The 23,164-nt window shown below is 39.5% G+C and overlaps 1 protein-coding gene and 1 pseudogene across 6 annotated transcripts; one reads left to right on the top strand and one right to left on the bottom strand.

The window, feature by feature from the left end:
- Positions 1 to 1,320: 1,320 nt before the first annotated feature.
- Positions 1,321 to 22,221, bottom strand: LOC110984430 (carbohydrate sulfotransferase 3-like). Of its 6 annotated transcripts, XM_022244630.2 has the most exons (3): positions 22,085 to 22,221; positions 17,892 to 18,079; positions 1,321 to 7,455 (listed from the first exon to the last, which is right to left on the bottom strand). In XM_022244630.2, exon 3 carries the CDS (start codon positions 5,516 to 5,518, stop codon positions 4,217 to 4,219), a length of 1,302 nt encoding a protein of 433 aa, XP_022100322.2. In that variant the 5' UTR covers positions 5,519 to 7,455; positions 17,892 to 18,079; positions 22,085 to 22,221; the 3' UTR covers positions 1,321 to 4,216. The 6 variants fall into 6 exon arrangements, with proteins under 6 accessions (XP_022100322.2, XP_022100323.2, XP_087001904.1 ...); XM_022244631.2 differs by lacking the exon at positions 17,892 to 18,079; XM_087145778.1 differs by lacking the exons at positions 17,892 to 18,079; positions 22,085 to 22,221 and adding an exon at positions 17,485 to 17,506.
- Positions 12,773 to 13,552, top strand: LOC147796765 (uncharacterized; annotated as a pseudogene).
- Positions 22,222 to 23,164: the final 943 nt, after the last annotated feature.

Raw genomic sequence — 23,164 nt, 5'->3', positions numbered from 1 at the left:
GGTATTGATGACATTTGAAGGGGCAAGGTGATGAAGTTTTCTCGGATTCACTTTTCATGCCGACTCTGTAAATTTATACTGTCCTTCAAAATATGAAAAAAACACATCCTTGGTGGGTAAACTGAATTGAAAAGGTCACGTTTTGAATATTTAAAACTGTAAATGCATTTCTGTGAGGATTAGGAACACCTTTAGATTTGGAACATGCAGCACACTTTGTAGTGTTTTCCGTTCAAATCGTGAACCCAAAATTTGTTGATGAGAGAACATTCCTGAAAGTGTTGATCACTGACTTGTTATGTACATGTATACTTGTACAATGGATCACCAAAAGTACATGAATTTAGGACTGCAAAGTATGCAAATGTTCAGCCTATTTTCTTCTGCAACTGTATCAGTGCAATGTCGTGGTTTCCTTCCTGGAATGACATCAGAGTTTCACTCCTGAATATGAAAACTGTATTAGCATAAAACCATAATTTCATTCAACAACTTTTAAAACCAGTAAACCAAACAACGAAAATAAGGTGAACTGAAACTCAAATGTGAATTTTCAAGGCTTGTATTTGCAGGGCAAATTGAAAGACCGTAAACCCAATATGTTAATCTGCCTAACTGGATAACTTCAACCCCAGCACGAATGGCTGAAGGTTGCAGCAACAGTACAGTATAAATGATGTTTGCTTTTATACAAGTTCAGATGAATGGCTCAGTCATTTTTTTTTCATAAAAAATATAGATATTAAAAAGTCTGCAGAATTTTGCTATGCATGAACTAAGGGAGTTCAAAAAGTGAACTGGAGAGATAAATATACGAAGCCAATGAGACGCATCAAAAAAGATGGAGATTAAGAAATTGAAAGGGAAAACAAAAGTTCCATGTATGACTAAAAAAACAAGCCAGGATTTTTCAAAGGGGCAGATAAGACGTTAATCAAAAGCTTAAATTTTCCCAGAGTATGTCTGAGTCTTTGAATGCAACATATGCGGAGACCAACTGCCTTCAGAAATAAGCCAATGTTTGAAACACTGTATGACATTTCATGAAAGGAAATTAAGACAACCAAAAAAAATTGACATTTAGTAGAAGGAAGAGAGGGCCGATATCTGTATGGTTCCATTCCCAACCTCAACTCTCTCTGGTCTGCAGTCAATGCACAATGCACATTAATTAATGATGTACTAAAATGGATGACGTTGGAAAGCAGCATTTGGATGCATATACACCCTGACTAACCATGCAAGTTAAAGCAATATAATCCTAGTGTCACTTTTTCATATTTACACATACTTGCAGACAAACCTCAATTCACAAACATCTACACATGTACACAGTACATATTTATTGGTTGCTTACATTCACATCATATTTTCTTTATAAACAAAACATCATGTTAACAACATTTACGAATGTTTCAGAAGTTTTCTAAGGGGGGGGCAGTCCCCATCCTTCCTTAGGGCTGTGATCAATTCTAAATGCCTAGATATTCCTATTAGGAACTTTTATTTCCTGAACCCTCCCAAATCCTCCACTGAGCATTCTTTGTACAGAAAACTCTGCAAAGTTAACAGTGGCTGGGTTCCACCTTCCTCAATCCCACTGTATGAATCCTTCAAAACTCCCCACTGAATTTTGAAGGACCCATGGGAGGCTGAAAGTTTTATCAAGAAGTCACTGCTGCTGGAAGTACAGTAAAACTAGACTGAGAATATCACTGTTTATATCTCTGAATATTCTGACAATAATGCCCTTGGCTTGGCATTTTCCGAAGCATCAAGTGTCTCTGCGAAGCCAAAAAAAAAAAAAAAAGCAATCACAAATGCCTTGCATGACATTTTGAAGAGATAAAACAACAGAGACTTGGGGTAAATGCTAAATCCTTTGACATTCAGGTAAGAAAGCCACCAAAAACCTCCACTTTTCAGAAAGCTGATGTAGCTTTCATAATTTACATGTACAGTCTGGAGTATTACCATATTTGGACGGCCTATTCCATCACAAATCTCATACAATCTGACCAATCACAAAGCTTGTTCTAGTAGCCTGCAACGGATTGTATGGGCGTTTCAACGTTATGGTGTGCTTTTCTTAAATGTTGCAGCTATGGAACAAAAATGTAACAAAAAAGTTTAACTGCAAAAAAATTTGATTGGTTGTTAAAAAACCTGACTACAGACATAAACTACCGTAGAAGTTCAAAACATGTTTGTTGCCAACTTGAGATCTTAAAGATGAATTTGCCCAAAATTGCTGTATCAGAAGGGAAAGGTCACTACGCCCTTACATATGTACATGTATGTGGTAATACTCTATACATGTAGACTGCTGTATGAAGGCTCATTTGAAGCAAAAATACGCTAGATGGGGATTCTTAACAATGGTAAACAATAAAGCATATACAGGTAGCATACGTGCTTGCATTATTTAAAATGTATATACATAATACTTACAGGATATTCACACTAACGGCAAGTCCAAGTGTTTAAACAAACACAAACATAAAGGTCTTTGCTAAAACATTAAAGCAACATTACAGAGTCATTCTACTCAATGGCATGCAGCGTTTTTGCACAATTTTTTTCTTTTTTTCTGCCAGAAAATTCTGCTTACTCACCGTGTTTCAAGCATGAGATGGGAAGCTTGTTTTCCCCAAAGCATGAGTCAATCATAATCCTTCCAATCTAATTACAATTCAAACTGGCAAGATTCTATAAACTGCTTCAAAATGTCCATTCAATTCACAAAAGACTGTTCAAAATATAAAATTCTATTACTTGTACACAAATTTTCAAGATTGGCAGTAACTGAAGTCAAAATATATTGATTTGCATAACTCAAATTTAACATGGAAATTCAAAATATCCTGTCAAGGATACAACTTGTTTGACTAAAATTTAACAAAAACAATTTAAAAAATTTCAAACTTCATAACACAAACTACAGCAGGTATAAAAACATTATCCAAAAACAGACTAAGTCTAGCATTGATTTGAGATTTCGTCAATTATAACTGACATGATTTCAAAGGAACAACTCACAAAACAACGAATCCACAAGTCCCAACCCAAGCATCTCTTTAGCTTCACAGACACGTGGACATCATGAAGAGGGAAAAGGGGCACTTTCCTCATCCCTCCTCGATGAAAATGAACAGACAGGGGAGGGGCTAAAAATGAAGAGATACAATAGCAAGATAAAGAGGAGGAAAAGCACCAATTTGAATTGAAAGCAACTCGATACCGACTCCCTTCCAACACTAATGTTTGTCAGTTTGCTGTTCACTAGTGCTTTGTGCCCCATCCTCCCACACTCAGAAAATATCCTGGTAAAGCCCACGTTCATGGCTGACATACTGGTAATGCACATACATGATGACGCATCAAGTTGTTACATACAGTGTATAGCTATGAGCTATCATGATGAATAATACAGTTTAAGCCTCTTCAATACACGTGTTTTTACCAGCTATATGTACAGTATCCCATCCCACACGTAAGTCTAAAAGTTGGCAGTCCTGAGTCACACAGACTCTGTCATCCATTGTCTAAAGAAAGATGGACGGCCAAATTACCTACAGCACACGTACATGTATATTAATGCTCAAGAGCAGATAGCAGAGATGCATTAAGTATTACCATTGGCTTCAGCATACAAATGGCATCAGTGAACAAACACACCCTAGGTGTAATGGTCTGTAACCCTACCAAAGGTAGAGGGGGTGCATGGACATGTACTGTACTCCCCCCCTCCCATTTCTTTGCAATACCTCTTCCTCCCATTCTGTATTCCCATTTTGTATTTGAAATACCGATCCTTACTGAGTTCTACAAAAAATGTCTTGTCAAACACTAAGTTAAAAAAACTGTTTTGGTTGACTTCGATAAGTTTGACAAGATTGATGGAAAGTGCATGTTTACCATGTTTACTGCAAAAGCCATCATCTTACCAGTTTTAACGTTTACAGACCTACAGTATGCATGTTCTGAAAATGTAGAGCCGTAAAACCATGCAAGTACATGTACATGTACAGACTAATTCAATTTGTTCCACAATGGACGGGTGGCAAGAATAGTTACAACAAACACTAACTGATACAAAAAATCTAATACTGTACATGTTTCACATAAAATCCAATATTGTATACGTTTCACATAAATGTTTCACACATCTTCAATTAGTACAACTACAGAAACGGCCACAGGGGCCATTCTATACTTAAGTAAAACTGATGTCAGCCCCAATATCAAGTGGTGAAGTGACCGGCACTTCATAGTTGGTCAAATCCTCCTCCGATCCGAGTGATCGATAGCCGAGCAGCTCCATTACATCACCACATTTCTTTTCAACATCTTTGGCCTCCTTGAAAGTCAGTGAGTTCCGCCAGCTGATGGCCGCCTGCGTTGAGTTCTTCCGGGTATTGAAGACTTTGGAGCTTTTGTTGGTGTTCTCCTGTGTGTTTGCCCGGACCCATTCTGTCACCTGTGGGTGCAGGGGGAGCCCCAGAAAGTTGTAGATGTCTTTGGTGAAGCGTAGTGGCTCCAGTGCTAAGTCTTCATATCGGATGAGCTTATAGTGCCCTCGCAGCCACTCTGGTCTTGCCAAAGCAGCCTGCACAGTGTCACGCATCCACTGGCAGTACTTGTGCACAGTTTTGTATTTAAGCAGGTTGGGCTCGTTTTCTAATATGCCCAGTGCATATAAAGAACACTGCTCCGGAGGAATTTTTTTTCTTGGACAGTAAAACCTTTTTCGCGAGTTGGCTGTGGCACGAGGGTCTCGAACAAGATGGAGTATTTTTACATTCAGGTGATCCTCGAGTATGAGGGGTTTAATCGTCTCAAGATTGGCACGGATCATTTTCATTGCCATGTTCCCTTTGTGTCTCTTGCACTGAGCATTGAATAGCGTAGGGTTGGCCTTGTTGCATTTGAATTTGGCCTCACACATGTCTCGGATGGTACTGCTCTTCCCTCTGGCAATGCGCCAGTTGTAAATGTCATACATAAACTCGCTGGGAAAGATGCAGTTGGAGAGTTTACGGAGGAGCATGGCCATGGATGCTTCCATCTTGCTCAACTCCATCATCCTCATGTGCACCATGGAATCAGTGGCATGCAGAGGTTCAAACAGGTAGAACAAGCTAGGGTTCTGGTTTAGGATTTCCCCAAGCAGTGTGGAGCCTGTTCGCATCCTGGCCAGGACCATTATTTTCAAACCTACCGGATGCGCAGTACTGACTCTTTCTGCATCGGCAAAGGTCAACTTGGTGATATTCATTGCACTGTACCGCCGCTGTTTCATTCTTCGACTGACACCGGACGCACGATTTGTCGATTCCGGCCGTGCCAAGTTCAAGAATGGGTGGCCATTTAACCTGCTTCTCTGTGAGATGGTTTCCGGTGGGGCATGCTCAAACCACTTTGAGTGCCTTGAAAGAACTTCGGTATACATTAGAAGAGAGAATAGTACAAAAATAGAAGCGGTGACAATGAAGATTACGCCGCGACTCATTGTCATATTGTGCCTGTCACTGCTTCTACATGTACAACACAGGGTCTAGTACTTCTCAGTACTGACAACATACATGTACATGTACGTGCACCGTTATGGTTAAAAACAAGCTGTAAACATTTGAACAAAGCGTGATATTTCAAGAGCATGAAGCAACATCTGCTTAATTTGCATCACTTGACACAGCATAAATGTCAACTTCCTGATAATTTGACAAACTAAAGCACGTGACGATACCAAAACACAGTCCCTTTTATATTCCATGTGCAATTTAAGCCAATCTTCAAGAAGCACACCCAAAAAATTCAAGCAGAGTAAATTAAGCAGATAAGCAGTTTGTCCGGCCTACTCAAGCCCAGCTAGATTTCATCCATGCTGGCAGAACACAGTAGACAAACCCGACATCAGACTCGGTTACAGACTAAATGATCCACACTGAGCATTCACTCAGACATCCGTTCACCAACATAATTGTCGATGAGGCATGCACATGTATGTACGTGCAGTGACGGCATGCAACCTCCCAGGGATCAGTCCCAGCTAAACAATGAGTACGTAGGCCTGCAGAACAACGTGCATTATGGGAGGCTGCACAATCCTTCCAGCGAACTATAATGAATAACCACTATCAAAATTTTCACTGTATCAATTCCAGCCTTTCGTAGTACAGGTGCTGGTACATGTATTTATGCAAAAATGAAACAATGATTAGGTGTATAGCTTTGTAAATCACTAAAAAAGCCCCAGGTACACATGTACCTGAAACCTCACATGTAGTTTACCGGTACACACAGGCTGTCACTGTTAAAGGGTATTTACTGACATGCCTTGAGTTGCAGTGATTAAAAGAACAATTAAAAGAGCAATTTAGACAGGACTTGCTTGGCAAACAAAATAGGGCAGTAAACTGCATGGGCAAGATCATCAACATTGCCTGCTGAGGCTGAGATGTGTGCTTTTGTGCCTGCAAGGCTTCCTGAGTATGGACTTAATTAGTTTCCACAAAAGAGATCAGGTACCAGTACGTATGTACAAAAAATAAACCGGAGGGAACATGAGCACCTTTGTGAAAAGCATGTTCCTGGTAATGGAGAATAAATATAGTATCTTTCAAGTACACAGTTTGTGACTTTTACACTTTGATGCTGTGATAAAAAGTGATTAGCATTCATTTGCTAATCACGTTGTAAAAAAGATTCTGAATAAATGTACAGATGGCAAGATTTGGCACAAAGGCTGATCTTCTTAGCAAGGCTACATATTCCTGATGTGTTGGTAACTATAAAGGTTCATGAAATACATCTTGCTATTGTTCCTGCTGTCAGAAATTGAAGGACAATTCTTTGGAGTTTAACAACATAGAATGTACTTAAGCAGCCTCTTGATAGAATGTGCACCTCATCACACAAACTTGGCCTATGTACATGTATATGGCCTGATGAACTTCATGCTTTACTTGACACAGATTCAACACCTGATTCCTGTCCACTTCCAGTGGGACACAGCAGAGCGTCAACACAGGAAAAGTAGCATTGTCCCAGCCAAGAATGCATGTAGCTCCAGCCTGGAAACGTCCAATATTAACTCATCCGTAACTCCTTGAATTCACTGTCACTCTGGTCCCCAGGGTTTAAATGCTCCCGGTGCCTGCACTTTTTAAGAAATGTAGGGCATGCAAACGTTGATTTTGCCCATTCACATCTGGCGACTCTTGAATTTCTGCTATGGTCTTGCGAGCGCTGTTCACACTGAATGGTGCTGATGATGTTACGTGTACTTTAATGGGGATACTCAGACAAGACTGTTGGCAGCACTGTCATTGATGGCTGTCCCTTGGCCCTAAGGGGAGAGGGTGTAATACAGGCTAAACCATTACACACTGTTGATGAGTCAACCATGGGCAACCAGGAGATGATGCTATCAGGGCCCTCCGCTGCTTGTCCCTGCAGGAAGATAAAAATCAAAGAAAAAATCAAAACCTGTAAATCACTTCCTTTCCTGGGACAGTGGTTTCTAAAGAACACTTCTGATGAAATTTGCCCTTCAGTAAAGCAAAGATCAAATCATTAATGAGCATGTTGGAAACTTGTGCAGGTGCTTGTACCAAACTAATTCTGACTGGCTTATGCTTCCTAAAATGTCCTTGTCCCTAGCCAAACGGGTACATGTGTACTTTTTGCATGTGTACTTCTTTTGGCCTAAGTCCAAAGTTACATTACATTATAAATAGTGTAATTCTTAGCTTTGGTTTCACAAGAAATTACATTATTTTGAATGGGAGAACTGGTTCTCAACCCTGAAAGAGATTACTTGGTAGGTACATGTACATGTACTTGTGTATCTCTTTACATGTACATGTCAGATCTAATCAGGCTTGATCCTCTGATGGTGACCTTTCTGTGATAGGTTCACATGTACGTACATGTAGCCTACAGTTACATGTAAGCGCCAACTAAAATCTGATTACATTTCCATGTCACTATTAAGCCTGCAACAAACTAAATAACACTTGGCAGCGTGTGTATGCACTAGCGCTGTACGTTCAACAACCTCACGAAAAACCAAAATGTACCCCATGATCCCTATCTGCCCAAAAGACTAGAAAATACCAAAGAAAACAAAGTACAAAGACAAACAACTGAAAAAAGAAAACAAAAAGAGCATGCAAACAGGCAAACATGCGAACAAGATATAAATGTACATGTACAGTACATGTACTGTATACTACATGTACCTACAGTCATCAGATCATGTACAGAACTTGAAAAATGGTACATGCATGCATGTGCAATGGAGGGTAAAACACCTGAAACAATTGTGAACTTTTGAAAATCTGTTAACAAGCTTGCAGGAAAGGCGAGTCAAAACCTTGAAATCACTCCATCTTAATTCCAAAACATATACAAGAACATGGTGGTACATGTACATGTGGGCACAAGAAATAGCCACACACTTACATGTATGTACATGTACATGCACAGCACACGTTACTGCACTGGTACCTGCACATTCCTCGAGGGTTGAGGTAAAATGGTACAGGAATGTGTAACTCTTTCACTCTGTTTAACATTATTGCACATGAACCAGTACACGTAGTTGCTAATTTCTGGAATACATGTACTTTCATAAATTTACATAAAACCAATCCAAAATTTACAATAAATCTTTCGTTGTCTGTGAAAATTATTCAACAAAATCAACAGATGTTTCCGCCACTGGGCACCTGATAAGCCAGCAATGTCAGCAAAGATTTCCTGAACTTAAACTCTAAGTAATCTCCTTGGATTTACAAGTACAACTCAGTCAGTGCACTCATGGTCAAAATATATCCCTAATTCAAGGTTGACTTCACATCAGCAGTCTTCAAGGCCAATCCAAACCTCCCTTTTTTCTGGCACAGTAGTACATGTACAATGTAGGCAGTGAGTCTCGCACAGTGAACATGAACAGTACTAGTGTATTTAAAATTAGGCCATGTTGACTGTTGTGATGCGGGATACATACATGTACATGTACATTTATGTATGGGTATGATGCTTACTCATACACATCGTACATATATTGTATATACAGTACATGTACATGTACGGCCAGGGCTTGAATTTCAATTTATTGGGACACCACCATTTTGGTCTCAAGACATGTGCAAGAAAATGGGACAAAGGGGCACTGAGACCAACCGGAGCAAAAAAGGCCATTGAAACTTTCTACGGAGGAAAGGCATGGAGACCAACGTGTCAAATATTCTGCAAAACAAGTTTAGAAACTGAAAAAAAAACAACGGTGGTATTTTACATGTACAAGTATGCTTGAGCTACATGTACCAGTATCACATTTACACGTACATTGTAAATAGTTTATAACCCAGAAATAACATGTACTGGTACATAATATTCCCAAAAATGATTTCTAGTGACAAAACATCCTACACATACAGTACATGTATTAAAAGATTGGAACAGGCAGAGTTCCTGACAAAGCACAAATTTCTTAATTAAGAGAAACTTAAAATGTAATTCATACAAAAGAATTCCGTTTCAATTAAAAAACGGGACTAATGTACATCTGATTCGTGCAGTTCCAACTTGAAAATAAAAAATTTCATTGTTTGACATGTGCAATTGCTCCTCAGCATAACTGGTACATTCTTTAATTCTGGTCTGATTCCGTTTTTCTACAGTGTATATATACATCACTACATGTAACAGGTACATGTAGTGATGTATACATGTACACTACGATGTTTGATGGGTATTCATGGACAGGTTATCCCTTGGGGTAAGTTTAAATTAGCTAGTCATAGGATTCCCAGGTGGTGTACTGGTATCATTATACATGTACATGTACCAGGACTCCCAGCAGTACATCATACAAGTACATCTGCCACACAAGGAGACACTGAAAACTGTGGCTGAAAGTGCTGAGCGTGGCCAATGAATCATTTCCCTTCCGGCACGCATCATTTCATCAGCTGAACATAAAGAGAGAATTTCTCAGAAATCTGCCGCTAGGGTCTAATTTGACTTTTGACAAGGCAGTCCACTTCAAGTATCGCTTACTGAGTGCATGTACAGTATGATGTACACGATGTTCATGTAGAGTACCTGTGATGAAGACAGGACCAGCATGAAAAGGTTTTTCCAGACCAAGACTAACACTAATACCGAGATCAAGGCCCACAAAATTGAAAAGAAATGTATTACTGTACATACCAAGAGATGTGTCAGTCATTGTCAAAAGCACAATTTATTCTGATAATTGTCAATACATACAGTACACGTATGTTCAACAACTCCTTACATTTTTCTACCGGTACATGTACATGTGTACATGTAGAACTTAGCTTTAACCTGAACAATCTGGGGAAGGATTATCACTCATGTCTGATCTTGGTTGTAAAACTTACTTTTTTCTCCCATAAAATACATACGCTGATAACATATTTATTCAACATACCTTATTTCACCCCTCAGTTGGGCCAACACATCCTAGTAAAGGCTTCAGTACTAGAAACAGAAGCATCAAACCCTAGCTGGTCACGTACATGTATACATGTACATGTACCAGTACATGTACAACAAATCCCAAGCTGAAACACAGTAGATCCATCCACGTCGAGCAAGATGTGAAGGGGTTTACTAGCTCAAGCCCCTCACCTCAATAACTACTAGTCCCAAGGAAGCATGTACAGTGTATGTCCCAAACGCAGGGCCCTTCAGTGGCGTACATGACATCCATCCCACCTTCCAGCTGACCCTTGTTTCTTCCTGATTTTAGGGAAACGCAGAGCTTGAGCAGGATCAACACAAAAACAACCCGTTATTGGATGGGATGTTGCTAATCAAGTGCAGCTTATAGTAGAAATGACTTCCTAGTGGTGGGCGATGCAATCAACATCAGCCACAGTAAACACACATTACAACCTCTTTGCTTGATTTGATTTGGATTCATGACTGAAAGTGACGGTCATAAACTTCACATGTGACATGAATACACTTACTGTACTTGTCCAGTACAGTTTTTGGGGGGGCACATGTATAAAGAGACAGATAATATGTACATGTACAGTATGCATAATTGTACTGGTACATATTGTGATATGGCCAATATCATATTTATATTGGGGAGTTTTGTCAACCTGAGTTTTCAAGGAAAAACTTGATGAAACCGTACTGTACTAGTACATGTACATGCACTTACGGAGTAATTTTGTTTTCCCGACAAACTTCACTGATTTTTATCAACTGATGAGCAGAACTATGCATGCAAGTAACCTCATTTTGCTGCAATACTATTAGTCCACGTACATGAACATGTACCTGTAAGGTGTTACAACTTACCGGTAAGGTGGAATGACTGAATGTCAGGAGGATTTCTTTGCTTAAGAGATTCCCATGTATACATATACCGGATACAAGGGTGTGAGTGGCCACTTAAATTAAAGCTGAAAACAGCTGGCAGAAATCTGAAATATAAAAAGTCCCTATACTTTTGTACAGACCAGGTGTGTAAGAAAAGCAGAAATTCACTGTCAACATCGATACAAAAAAAGCTGAAATCAGCTAAAAAGCTAAATTCTCACACCCCTGATATACACGTACATGTACGTACAGTGCATGTATATATGTATGTAGATACAAACATGTACCTTGGGGTTGAACTGAAAATTGAACAACTTTTGGCATTTCTTGTGATTATACTTTTTATTGATGACCGTCCAAGTTTTAATACATACATGTACATGTACATGTACATGTAGAAAATCATAGCCTCACAATTCTATGGCATGGGCAGTTTCCATGCCATCCACAGTGCTGATGCTGCAGGTACCGGTACAGTACAATGTATTACAAGTAAAGGGGTGGGTTTATGAGATTACACAAGAATCAAAACAAACCTTGTGTTTCAGCTGTGATGGTCAGTGGTCAGTAAAAAGCTCCATGTATTTTTCCAAACAATATTACTTTAAGGCATTTAAATAAAGTTGGAGTTTTCACATCATGCGTAATTTGTGGATGATGTTGTCATACCGGCAATATTGCGCAGGGAAAAAAAACAACACCCAAAAAAAAAATCAATATCACAAGACCTACATGTAGTGGAGAACCAGGGGAGAGAGGGATTAGTAGTTTTCACCAAAATGTCTGTAATATTCCCCGAAACAACTTCCACGTGTAGTATAGAGTAATTTTTGTGCAAATTCAACTTTAAATATCTCAAATTGGCAACGACAAATTTGAAATCCCATCGGTACAAACATGTTTTAGAACTTCTAGTTTATGACTCTAGTCAGGTTTTCTACCCAGCCGATAAAATTTTTGCAATTGAAATTTTTCGTCAGTGTTTAAATTGTTCCATATACAGCAATACATTTCAGAAAAGCACCCCATACATTGTAACTTGGAAATGCCCATACAATCCGTTGCAGGCTGCTAGAACAAGCCCTGTGATTTATAGTCAGATTGTGCAAGATTTGCAACATACATGTACGTGCAATAGGCAGTCCAAATATGGTAATAGTCCAGACTAATGTGTGATACAAATGTAGCCTTCAGAAATCTTAAGCTTGTTGATATTGATAGTTACTTACCCGGTACATGTAGGTAATAGCACAGATGAGGATAAGTCAGAACATGGTATGAAGTGTACGTGTACAGACATGTACTCAAGTACTCGGTTGAGCGCCGTGGTGAATTACAGTGTAGAATGAATCGAATTTATCCTTGTTAGAAAAGACTAACGGTCGAGTGGTCAAGAGAGGTTGGGTCTAGCATGGTTGAGGCCTTCAAGCTTGCACGCCGCTGTGACCTCCATCCAAAATGTCGCCATACTACATCGTGTTCTCTAGTATTTCAATCTTAGACTACAAGATGAGCTCGGCCGCTACCAAGGAAGACATTCAACAACTACTCGGTCAGTTCTCTTCTAACCAAGCCAAGTTGTTCAAAGACAGACTGGCTGAAATTTCAGCTAGTTTCGAAGCTAAGATAAAATGATTAATACTCAGTTAACTAGAAAAGAGAGGGGCACAAGAGACAGTATAATTTCAACCAGTCTGTCTTGGACCAGTTGACAGAGGCAGACCATAAGAACAGTTCTCCAGAAGTGAAGTGTCCACTTCAAAAAGCGGTTGACCTTCTTCACCATCGACAGAAGCTGATAAGACTGGCTGACACAAGCCCCTCTGGCTGGGCTACGGTAGAAGAGTACGGAGATAATGAACTGGCCAGCGACTCCGATGACGACAAGAAAATCATAAGTGCGGAGTCCAGAGCTGCACGTACATGTACATGTAAGCTCAAAGCTTCAGCCATGAAGGGCAGCCAAGCCAAATGCTTCAAGACAGACTATGGGGCCTCAACTTCTGCTGGTTCTGTTCCTGAAGCATCTTCTCAGCCTCTGCCTTTTTTGCCCCTGTTCATCTGTTACACCTGTGGCAGCCAGGGACATACAGCCAGGGACATACAGGGACATGTAGGAGGAAATCTTCTCCCAAAATCACTCCAGCCCAGACAATCACAAATAGCACCCACCATATGAGGCCACTAGCCGGAATAAATCGTCACTGAAGCAACTTATCTTTGGTAGCCAGACATGGAAAACCCGGTTGGCGTAACATCCTCAGAAGCAGATCTGATGAGTCACTTGGCTAATCAGCTCCCAGAAGTACTGTACAATCAAGGGCGCCACCGACAGTTAGCGCCTAATTTCATGACTTTGGAAAATGGCAACACTTGGCACTACATGTATCTCATCAGAAATCACCACTACCAGTGGATCTGTACCTCACAGCACTTTATCTGACTCATCTGGCCAATTCGGCAATATCCCCAGCTCCCATCATGAACACAATAGAAGCAATCTCCTGGGCTCATACCATGGCAAGTCTCCTGGATTCTACAAAGGACCCATTGGTTATCCATTCGGTGGAAGGACACAAGCGACTGCTGTCTAAACCCCAACATGGGAAAGAACCCATCACACCTGACAGGCTAGTTGAATCGGTTCATAAAATTGGAATGGACAAAACCATTTCTAATCTGATGAATATTAGGTCCTTGGCCATGATGCTCATTTCATATGCAGGGTTTTTACATTTCAATGAAATGGCAGCTCGAAACTCAAACATATCCAGTTTTTTGATGACCACTTACAAGTATCTATCAATATAGAATCGAACAAAACAGATGTTTACAGACAGATGCTCTTTCGTACGTAACGAATGATTGAAGTTTGCTGCACACAGCTTGAGGGCTGGAGGTGCCTCTGAGGCTGCCGACAGACTTATCAAACGTCACAGGAGATGAAAGACAGAAACGGCAAAAGATACATGTACATATATGTACATGTATATGCAAGACAGTTTTGAAAATCTTTCATTAGTTTCCAAATCTCTTGGTATTTAATATCATCCCGTTCTTTATAAGTTCATCCAGGTCAAGCAACGTTACCAAAATATTGTACATGTCGAGTTTAGTGTATCGTGCTTAAAGGTCTTTCCATTCAGTTGAGTGCCGTGGTGAATTAAAATGAATTGAATTTATCCTTGTTGTATAAGACTAACAGTCGAGTGGTCAAGAGAGGGTATATAAAGATTGTGTCTGACATGGTAAAGGCCTTCACGCTTGTACGTGACTCTGTGACCTCCATCCAAAATTGCTTTGATTTTTAGGATCTGTTCAATCTCGTTGTTTGCTAGCCTGACTACAGTTGGTTCGCTTACACACATGTAGGTCTGGCAAGTTTTCTTTTTCCCCTTGGGTTTTTAGGTTTTTCGTACATGTATCTGACATCATTAACTGGCAACCAACAGTACAATGAGTTCATTCACTGTAAATTACATACATGTACATGTACATGTACAGTACGATTCTGTTACAATCACGACCTATGCTATCCTTACAATGTTAAGATTGTTAATAGATCTGGCTTTGTTCACGAAGTTAATATGGTGGTTGAGTGATCTGTAATAAAGTCCTCCAGGTCACAGTTCTCGGGCACCATATGTCATTTACATCATCATTTTTGGTTCATTCATTTTGTCCTCTTTTAGAGGGGGAGGGGGGGCCAGGAAAGAGTACTCTTTGTACTTTGGTGAAAATGATGACAAAAATGGACGACCTCTTACTACAAAGCAGGAAAACTTTTTCAAATTTTGGCCCACTTCTCTCACTTTAGACCTTTCACAGAATAATCCATGCATGATGTAAACTATGGAGTATTCCTCCATGTGTACACATGATGGTACCTACATCATACATGTACACACATACATACATCATACAACATGTACAATGTTTATATGTATGAGAAAATGTTAGGGGCATTACACTGGCACAAGTTTCATAGAAATATGGAAGGGCTGCGTAGCACCATGATCAGAATATTGCCAAGAATACAATAATTCATATAAAATCAGTGCTCTGGAATATGTGATTGCCGAGCTTTCGGTACCTGAGTACCTTCTTCAGGGCAAGCAAATTCACAACTGAATCTGCTTGCCCTGAAGAAAAGAAGGTACTGTACATGTACTCAGTTACCGAAAGCTCGGCAATCACATATTCCAGAGCCCTGATTTTATATTATATTCTTGGCACAAGTTTCATATCCAATTTAGATACTATAGGCCTAGTAATATTAGAAATGACTACTGACTACATGTATAGACTTGCCATATGTCTGGCCTACGGGAGTGGGAGTTCAAATTCTTCACGACACAGGAAAATACTCAGTCTTTCAAGGATGGAATGAAGCACAAGCAATACCGTACCTGAACTGCTGTGATCATACATGTACAATGTAGTAGGCAACCTTCCAAACCATGTGCAACAACTGGATCTTCACTTAACTGGACTAGTCCATTTCTCATTTTAGGGATGATAGTGCACATGGATAAATGGACATGTACATATACAAGGGCATTAAGGGAAAAATGTCCTTCTGATACATGTACATGTACATGTATTTTGGTACATGTACTTGCGCTAAGTTCAGTTCTAGATGGGAAAAGTTTTCTATGGTTACAAGTATACACTGTAGGTAACCTTGCACTGCAGTTTTACTTCAGTACTGATTCTTACTATGTACCCTACTAGTATCATATTCCTCCCTGCAGTGAAAAGACACTGATGATCACATACAAGTAGGCATATAAGAATTCCTCCATGAATTGGCAGACAAGACTGGTCTATCAAAGGTCATGTTTGGGCAGCTGGGCCACCTGTTTCCTTTTCTGGCACTGGATTGGCTAGAACCATGGAGAAATAAAACATGCTAGAACAAGTCCCAAGAACACCGTTCTGGATCAGGGTCACACACCACCTCCCAGTAAGAGTATTACAGAAGCACAAGTGGAAAGCTCATAAGCTTTTGATTTTTGAGCAGCCACCAAAAAAATGGTGATGGCTTACAAAGCCAGAGACTATGGGAAAAAAATAATAATACTAACACAGAAATACTGTATGTGTACATTGTAAATGTTCCTTTTCAAATAAAGGAGAATTCAGTTCAGCTATCCAAATATTAACCCTTGATGAATGTAAAAGGACGCTGCCATGTTGCATGTTGCTTGCCACTTACATGTACATTGAAAATTACGGGTACCAGTACAGTGATATTACCCAGTGTGGCATACCGGTACAATACATGTGCACTAGTGTTTGAGCGACCGACCCACAAACAATAAAATCGAGCAGTTTGTGAAAATGATATACATGTATGTACAACAACAAGCCACCCCAACTCGGCCTAGTAACAGTACATGTGCATATATCATACCCGGTACTATATACAATGTATATACATGTACTGTACATGTACATGTACTGTACGTACAGTGTATATGTATAACAAGTACAGTACAGTATGCATACATGTGTACTTTGTCAATGTTGTGTGCCTGTGTGCATGTATTTGATGCAATTACAGCAGACGTGAGACATGCACATGTAAATTACGTCTAAGATGCATCGATAACATTTGTGTTTTGATCTATTATGTTCTTGACCAAGACATTGAAGGTTGAGGCGCATAGTACGTCATCTGTTGCTAGAGTGCAGATGCCTGTAACATGATAGTACAGACATTATACATGTACATGTACACTGTACATTGTAATTGTACCACACACTGCAACGACAAAGGAAACTAATATCCAAACACTGTCCTCTGTGCACTCTCCATGTACAATTTGTACTATTGAGGAATAGCCACGGTATAATCACCAGTACGGCAGCCTAGGATCTACTCCACAGCATGGTAGACATCTGTGTTTCCCTTAACCCTAACACTTCTCAATCCACCTGTTGGAGGACTGAGGAGTGTAAGGGTTAAGGCATCCCTTAAAATACCTGTCATGTACATTTGTACATTCTCCAAATCTATTTTGAAAAAGACTGCTTGAAAAATCCTGCAATCATGAAAATCCTGATGAAGAATCCTGAAATTGATCAGGAAATCCTGTCGTATCTCACCTGATAACGGGCAGAGAAGATTTTCAAAGTGTTGCATGTTGTTGCATCATGGAGGAAGGAATCTATTCCTTCCTCTCTGGTGGCAGGCAGCTGATGTACTCTATGCACAGGTATAGAGTATACAGTATATGTGTACAAATCTGTGCTTTCAAACAATACATAATGTGTACAGTACATTCCCGTATATGTACATGTACTTGTAGATGGACTACATACAGGTATATACATGTACATGGACATGGACATGCATGCACAGCACTTGCTGCGTTGGCACTTTCTTATTTTCAATTGCAGGTTTGGATACTTGATATTAAAGAGAGTCTACATGTTCCCCACATGTACATCGTTCACATTTTTTTTTTAATGGAAACTTGGTGGAACTGTAACTGTCACTGTAATACTCTCACCTGTAATACTCTCCCCTGTAAGACCAACTGGTGTTCCCACAGGTGTTGTAGCCTTCATCACTGCCAAGAGAGCTCATGCACAGTATCAACCTTGAGCTACGTACATGTACATGTATGGTCACAGAGTCTTTCTGGAAATATCATTACCGCGGTAAATGTGCGTGTTCTTCATGCATGCCCATCTTTTGCTGCACATGGGAGAAAGCAGAGCTTAATTACCATTTAATCATCACTGCAATTAAACTGCACATGCACATTTTCATATACACTGTGGCTCCTGATGAACCTCCAATGTACCATATAAAAAAAACAGGTGCAATTTACATCAAGTACCAGTAGCACACTGCCATTGCCTGAATGCACTTGTACGTACAGTTCAGTATGCCTGCATACTCAGATCAGAGGTTAACCACCTTCAGATGACACAGAAAGTGTTATCTTCAGGGACTATGAACCACCATTTCAAAATGTATGTACAAATAATGCATTTTCAACATGGCAGTCTTAAACACTTGTACTCCTGAGAAATACAGAGAAGCAGCATAACAGGCCAATAATTCCAACCACATTGTTGAAAACCATGTTCTATGTGATTGTGAGAGGTTTTAGCATGGTCGGCCGCCCTGCCAAAAATACTATGCCGCCCCACTAAATTTTGCTGCACCATAAAAATTTAAACACTCCTACTTTTTTTTGCCCACTGTATTTTTCCCATTCTGTTGTCTTAAACAGCTTAAGAACAATTATACACATGTACATGTGGTTGTAAGTTTACATTAGTCTGTGGGAAGAACATGGGAAGTACAGCCAACTCTAACATTCTAACAGGATTGCAGTAACGTCTCTAGATGTCAATGCAACATACACTGTACAGTATGCAACATATGTACATTGTTTGTAATGTACATGTAATACCTTGGAGGAAAAATTGGTATACATGTACATGTAAACTTGTACATGTACATGTACATGTATGTGTAGTAATTTTCCTGAATCAGTCTTTTGTGGCTGATCAATCCACAAATCAACCCAGGTGTCAACAGACCAGTGATTGAGATCGACAAATATTACCAAATATGGTCATAACATTTTTTTCAATGGGCCAACTTGGCAAAGATCTGTTGTAACCCTCACCCCAGGCACACACCACAAGCCTGTACACTCCCATTGGCTAGACCCCAACCACTGTGGAGTTAAAATTCTTGAAAGATCAGTCACCCCAAGGAGCCCATATGGTCACTACATATTTCTGTGGGAGATTTCAAAACTGTTAATATCAAATACAGAACTTGGTACCGAATTTCTCAGAAAATTTGGCTCAACATATATTAGGTTTTTTCAAACAAAATTTGGGAGAAAAATGCAATAGCAGCTAATGCCGAACTTGTTCAGCTTTCTAAAAAAAATGTGTATTGTGTTCTTTTCCTGAACAAAATTTCCTCTTGGGAAACACTGCCAAATATGATTCATATGTTTCATAGTTATCGAACATTTCACTGATAGTTGATCATTGATATCATTTTCAAAAAGTTGATAACTTTTGACCATGTACAGGTACGTAAGCCTGCTGGGAAACAAAAATTCAGACCGTTTTTCTAATACTCAACTTCTTCTCTGTCTCACGCTTTGCTTCCGAAACCAATCCCCAATTGTACATGTAGGTCTGAGGTGTTTAAATTAAATTGAAGTACTGTGATGTTTGGCTCTTTTGCATCTTACTTGATGTTTTGTGGCACTATCAGACTTACTTCTGTACTTATAACTTCAAATCGGGAAGCCTGAGACTGATCAGAAGTCGAGTATTGGAAAACGGCCAAATTGGAAGTTCAACTACATTTTGAAGCTTGATATTAGCCTCGTTCGGAGTTGTTATTTCAAAAATAGATAATTTAGCAACAATGTAAATTTTAAAGATAGCTACAACAGAAGTAAAAAAAATACTCTGTCATAAAAAAGAAATGTAAATAGTTAAAGAGCAACTCAAAGGAAAACATGTTTTCTCTGATTTTATCTGTTCAAATAAGTATGGAAGCATCCATAGCGAACGCAGTGTCATTTGTCTTCAGAGCTCAACTATAACAAGATAAAAAGGGCTTTTTTTCTGTTCAAGTGATGATGCGAAATCTGAACATGCTGAATGTAGATTGCGTCATTCTAAGAAAACAGAGAAAACGAGGGGAACCCTCGCCCTATGTTTGTAGTGGATAAACCCTTGTGCATGCTAAACAATGGCTACATGCACTGTTTGACATTACGAACACAGGGCGAGGGTTCCCCTCATTTTCTCTATTTTCTTAGAATGACCCAATCTACATTCAACATGTTCATATTTTGCATCATCGCATGAACAGAAAAAAGGCCTTTTTAGCTTGTTATACATATACATGTAGTTGAGCTCTGAAGACAAATGACACTGCGTTCGATTTGGATGTTTCCATATTTATTTGAACAGATAAAATCAGAGAAAGCATGTTCTCCATTGAGTTGCTCTTTAAGAAACGTTACAATATTTTTGTTGTGTTATTGGTTTTAATTGCTTCTACCAATTATTCTGCCCAGTTGGCGTGCGGGACTTAAAGTCAGGAAATACTGCATTGTATTTCTCAGCATTTTGCGGGACCGTCATCATAGAAGGGAGGGCCCTGGCCACTGCCGTTTTGCAGGAGGAAGTCAATAAAGACGTCCACGTCTCCTGATGAAAAACAAACATTCAGTTGCTGAGAACTTTTTCAAGGAAGTAACACTACCACTTACAGTTGTTGCTCCATCCAGCATGTGCGATGTTTTACTTCCAGATGACCACTTCAACAAAATAAAAGTTACCACAACTGTTGCTGCCCACTCTCCATTTTTTCTCCTTTACTTAGAACAGCTACCACGCATATCACAGCATACATGTACATGTACCCCTCGAAGGTCACAGGTTTGCTATTAAATAAAGCCACAAGTCCAGCCGGTTTGATGACTGGGGTTGTCTAGTCACAGCTCCTCCCATCCAAGAAATATACGAGCGAATCTGGACCACCCAATACACAGTCCACAAAGACAACTGTGAAAGATGTGGCAGGCAGCACCATCAGTCATGTTCCCCAAAAGATTTGTCGCCAAAGTTCAGAACTCCATTTAGCCTGTTCAGAAATTCTTCGATTTCATTTTGTTATTAAGAACCTGATCACTTCTGTACCAATGTTGTTCATGATTGCTGTGTGGGTAACAAACTTCCATTTTTATTCAAAAAGGCGTGTTTTACATCACAAAGGTTTCTTCTTTTACAGTGTAAGTCACATTTTAGAAACATTTCAATTCCAATGAAACATGGTTTGGGACAACGTTTGAATTACTTGAGAGGTCACTTTGTAAGAGAAAAGGTAAAGGGACTTTGTACCAGATTCAACAGTTTAAATTAGACAAAGCTTCAGAAAATTATTTGAATTACAGGTGGAGAGAAAAAAAGCAACAGTTATTTAAATTGTGTAATTAAATTTAGTAGACCATCTGGTATTTTAATCCTGGTTTTAATTTAACGACAGCATCGAACGTTTCAACCGAGTGGAATCACAGATTACAGTGCAGTCACTTTATTATAATTTTTATGTGGAAAAAATAACTTTAATAACTGTCACAACTGCAAATTACAAGTATAATTAAGGACACCCCTTATTTTTTCTGTCTAAACATTTAACATAATTTTTGTTTTATTCGTGATTATTTTGAAAATTAATAGTCTAAGTTTACAGTGGTAGGCTGTAATTCTTGCCTTGTAAAAATTGATACAAGAAAAATTACTGGAAATAAAGCACTTCAAAAGTGACATTAAAATTTGCCTTTCAGACAACTTTTAATAAAATGCTTGACATATATAGGCCTATTTGATCGTCAAAGATTTATTTTACACACCGTTACTTTTCAACTCATGATGGCATGATTGGCCCACGTGTACGCTCATGCCACATGCTTGAAGTTAATGACCATACTGACTGCCGTGAGATGATTCTCAAAAATGCCAAATAAAATTAGGGCCCAGGCTTCTCAAAATTAATTGACGGCTCACAAATGTACAATGTAGTCCCAGTAGCAGTAGGCCTTAGCCCAATTAGTGTGGCACGGACTCTCACTCCCGATCCATCCGGAGTGATAGGCCTACTTTCAGTTTGGTTTTACCTATTGAAATACATAATAATACCGCAAATTACCTCTTTCTGTGACAGTTCTTCCTTGACACTGACAGTTGGCCGGACGGTTTCGTTCAATACACTAAACATGTACTATGTTTACGAGTGTGATGCTTGTAGTGTGGTGAGTTGTATATGGTTTGCCCATGGTTTTTGAAATGGCGTCGTCTGTGAAATTACGCTCTGGCGCCCGCTGTTGTCGGTCGACCGGTCGGTCAGTGGAGGCAGTGTTCCAAACTTCCAGTTCAGGGAAAACTCTGCGCCAAGCCAAGACGCATAAAAAGTACCCCTGCAGATTCTTTCAAAAAGAGGGGTCTGTTTTGGGCAAAGAAATGGTGGGATTGTGTCAGTATGGCCTGGGATTATTCCTGTAGATTCAGGGGCACCCATCTCGGGGCAAAGCAGACAAAAATGTGATGGAAAAATTGTCAGAAAAGCCAGAAGAAGGTGAGGGATTTGATTTGAAAAATCATGAGCCGCTGAGAAGAAGACTTGGGAACAATAACTTTATGGGGGGTGAGTTTGTTTTGGGCTGCTTAATTAAACAATTAAATAATTGAAAAATTAAAAATCTAATGAAACCTGAAGGACCAAACAACACATTGTGTTTTGTTTGAGGCCTCAGGGACTTCAGTTGCCGGCCATGGGGCTCCAAACTTTGTTGACATTGCACTATTTTCAAAGGAGCTTGAATAGATTCAGTGCACCAAATTCTCTGCTATTAGAGCATTTCATGCCACATGCGTTGGGTGCTTTGTTAAGGAGGATGGAACCAAGGGGAAGGTATGGAGCGTCAAAAGTGGACAACCCCATTTCCTCATTTTCTGCTGGTAGATTTTCGGGATTATGGACTTTGCGTGTAGCATTTTCAAAAAACGCGATTTTCCGCTAGCAAAAACATGGATTTTACTTTAACAACTCTCGTGGTGCGTCACGAGTGGACAACTAAAAACTTCAAATTCCCACTAGCAAATTTTTTGATGCTCCAGAAGAGGACAACCCCAGAAATTTTTTTTTTCAAGTTTAACCACCCCTTTTCATAAAACCCAATTTTCTGCTAGCAGAAATTGGGATTTTACTTTGACGACGACGGGGTGGTCC

The sequence above is a fragment of the Acanthaster planci genome, linkage group LG14, assembly GCF_054643075.1.
Source record: "Acanthaster planci isolate LZ-2023a linkage group LG14, COTS_SCS, whole genome shotgun sequence".
Classification (NCBI taxonomy): domain Eukaryota; kingdom Metazoa; phylum Echinodermata; class Asteroidea; order Valvatida; family Acanthasteridae; genus Acanthaster; species Acanthaster planci.
This window is presented reverse-complemented; position numbering and strand designations above follow the sequence as displayed.

Excerpts from the sequence above, each read along its gene's own strand:
- LOC110984430 (XM_022244630.2), bottom strand. The coding sequence starts at position 5,518 with ATGACAATGAGTCGCGGCGTAATCTTCATTGTCACCGCTTCTATTTTT.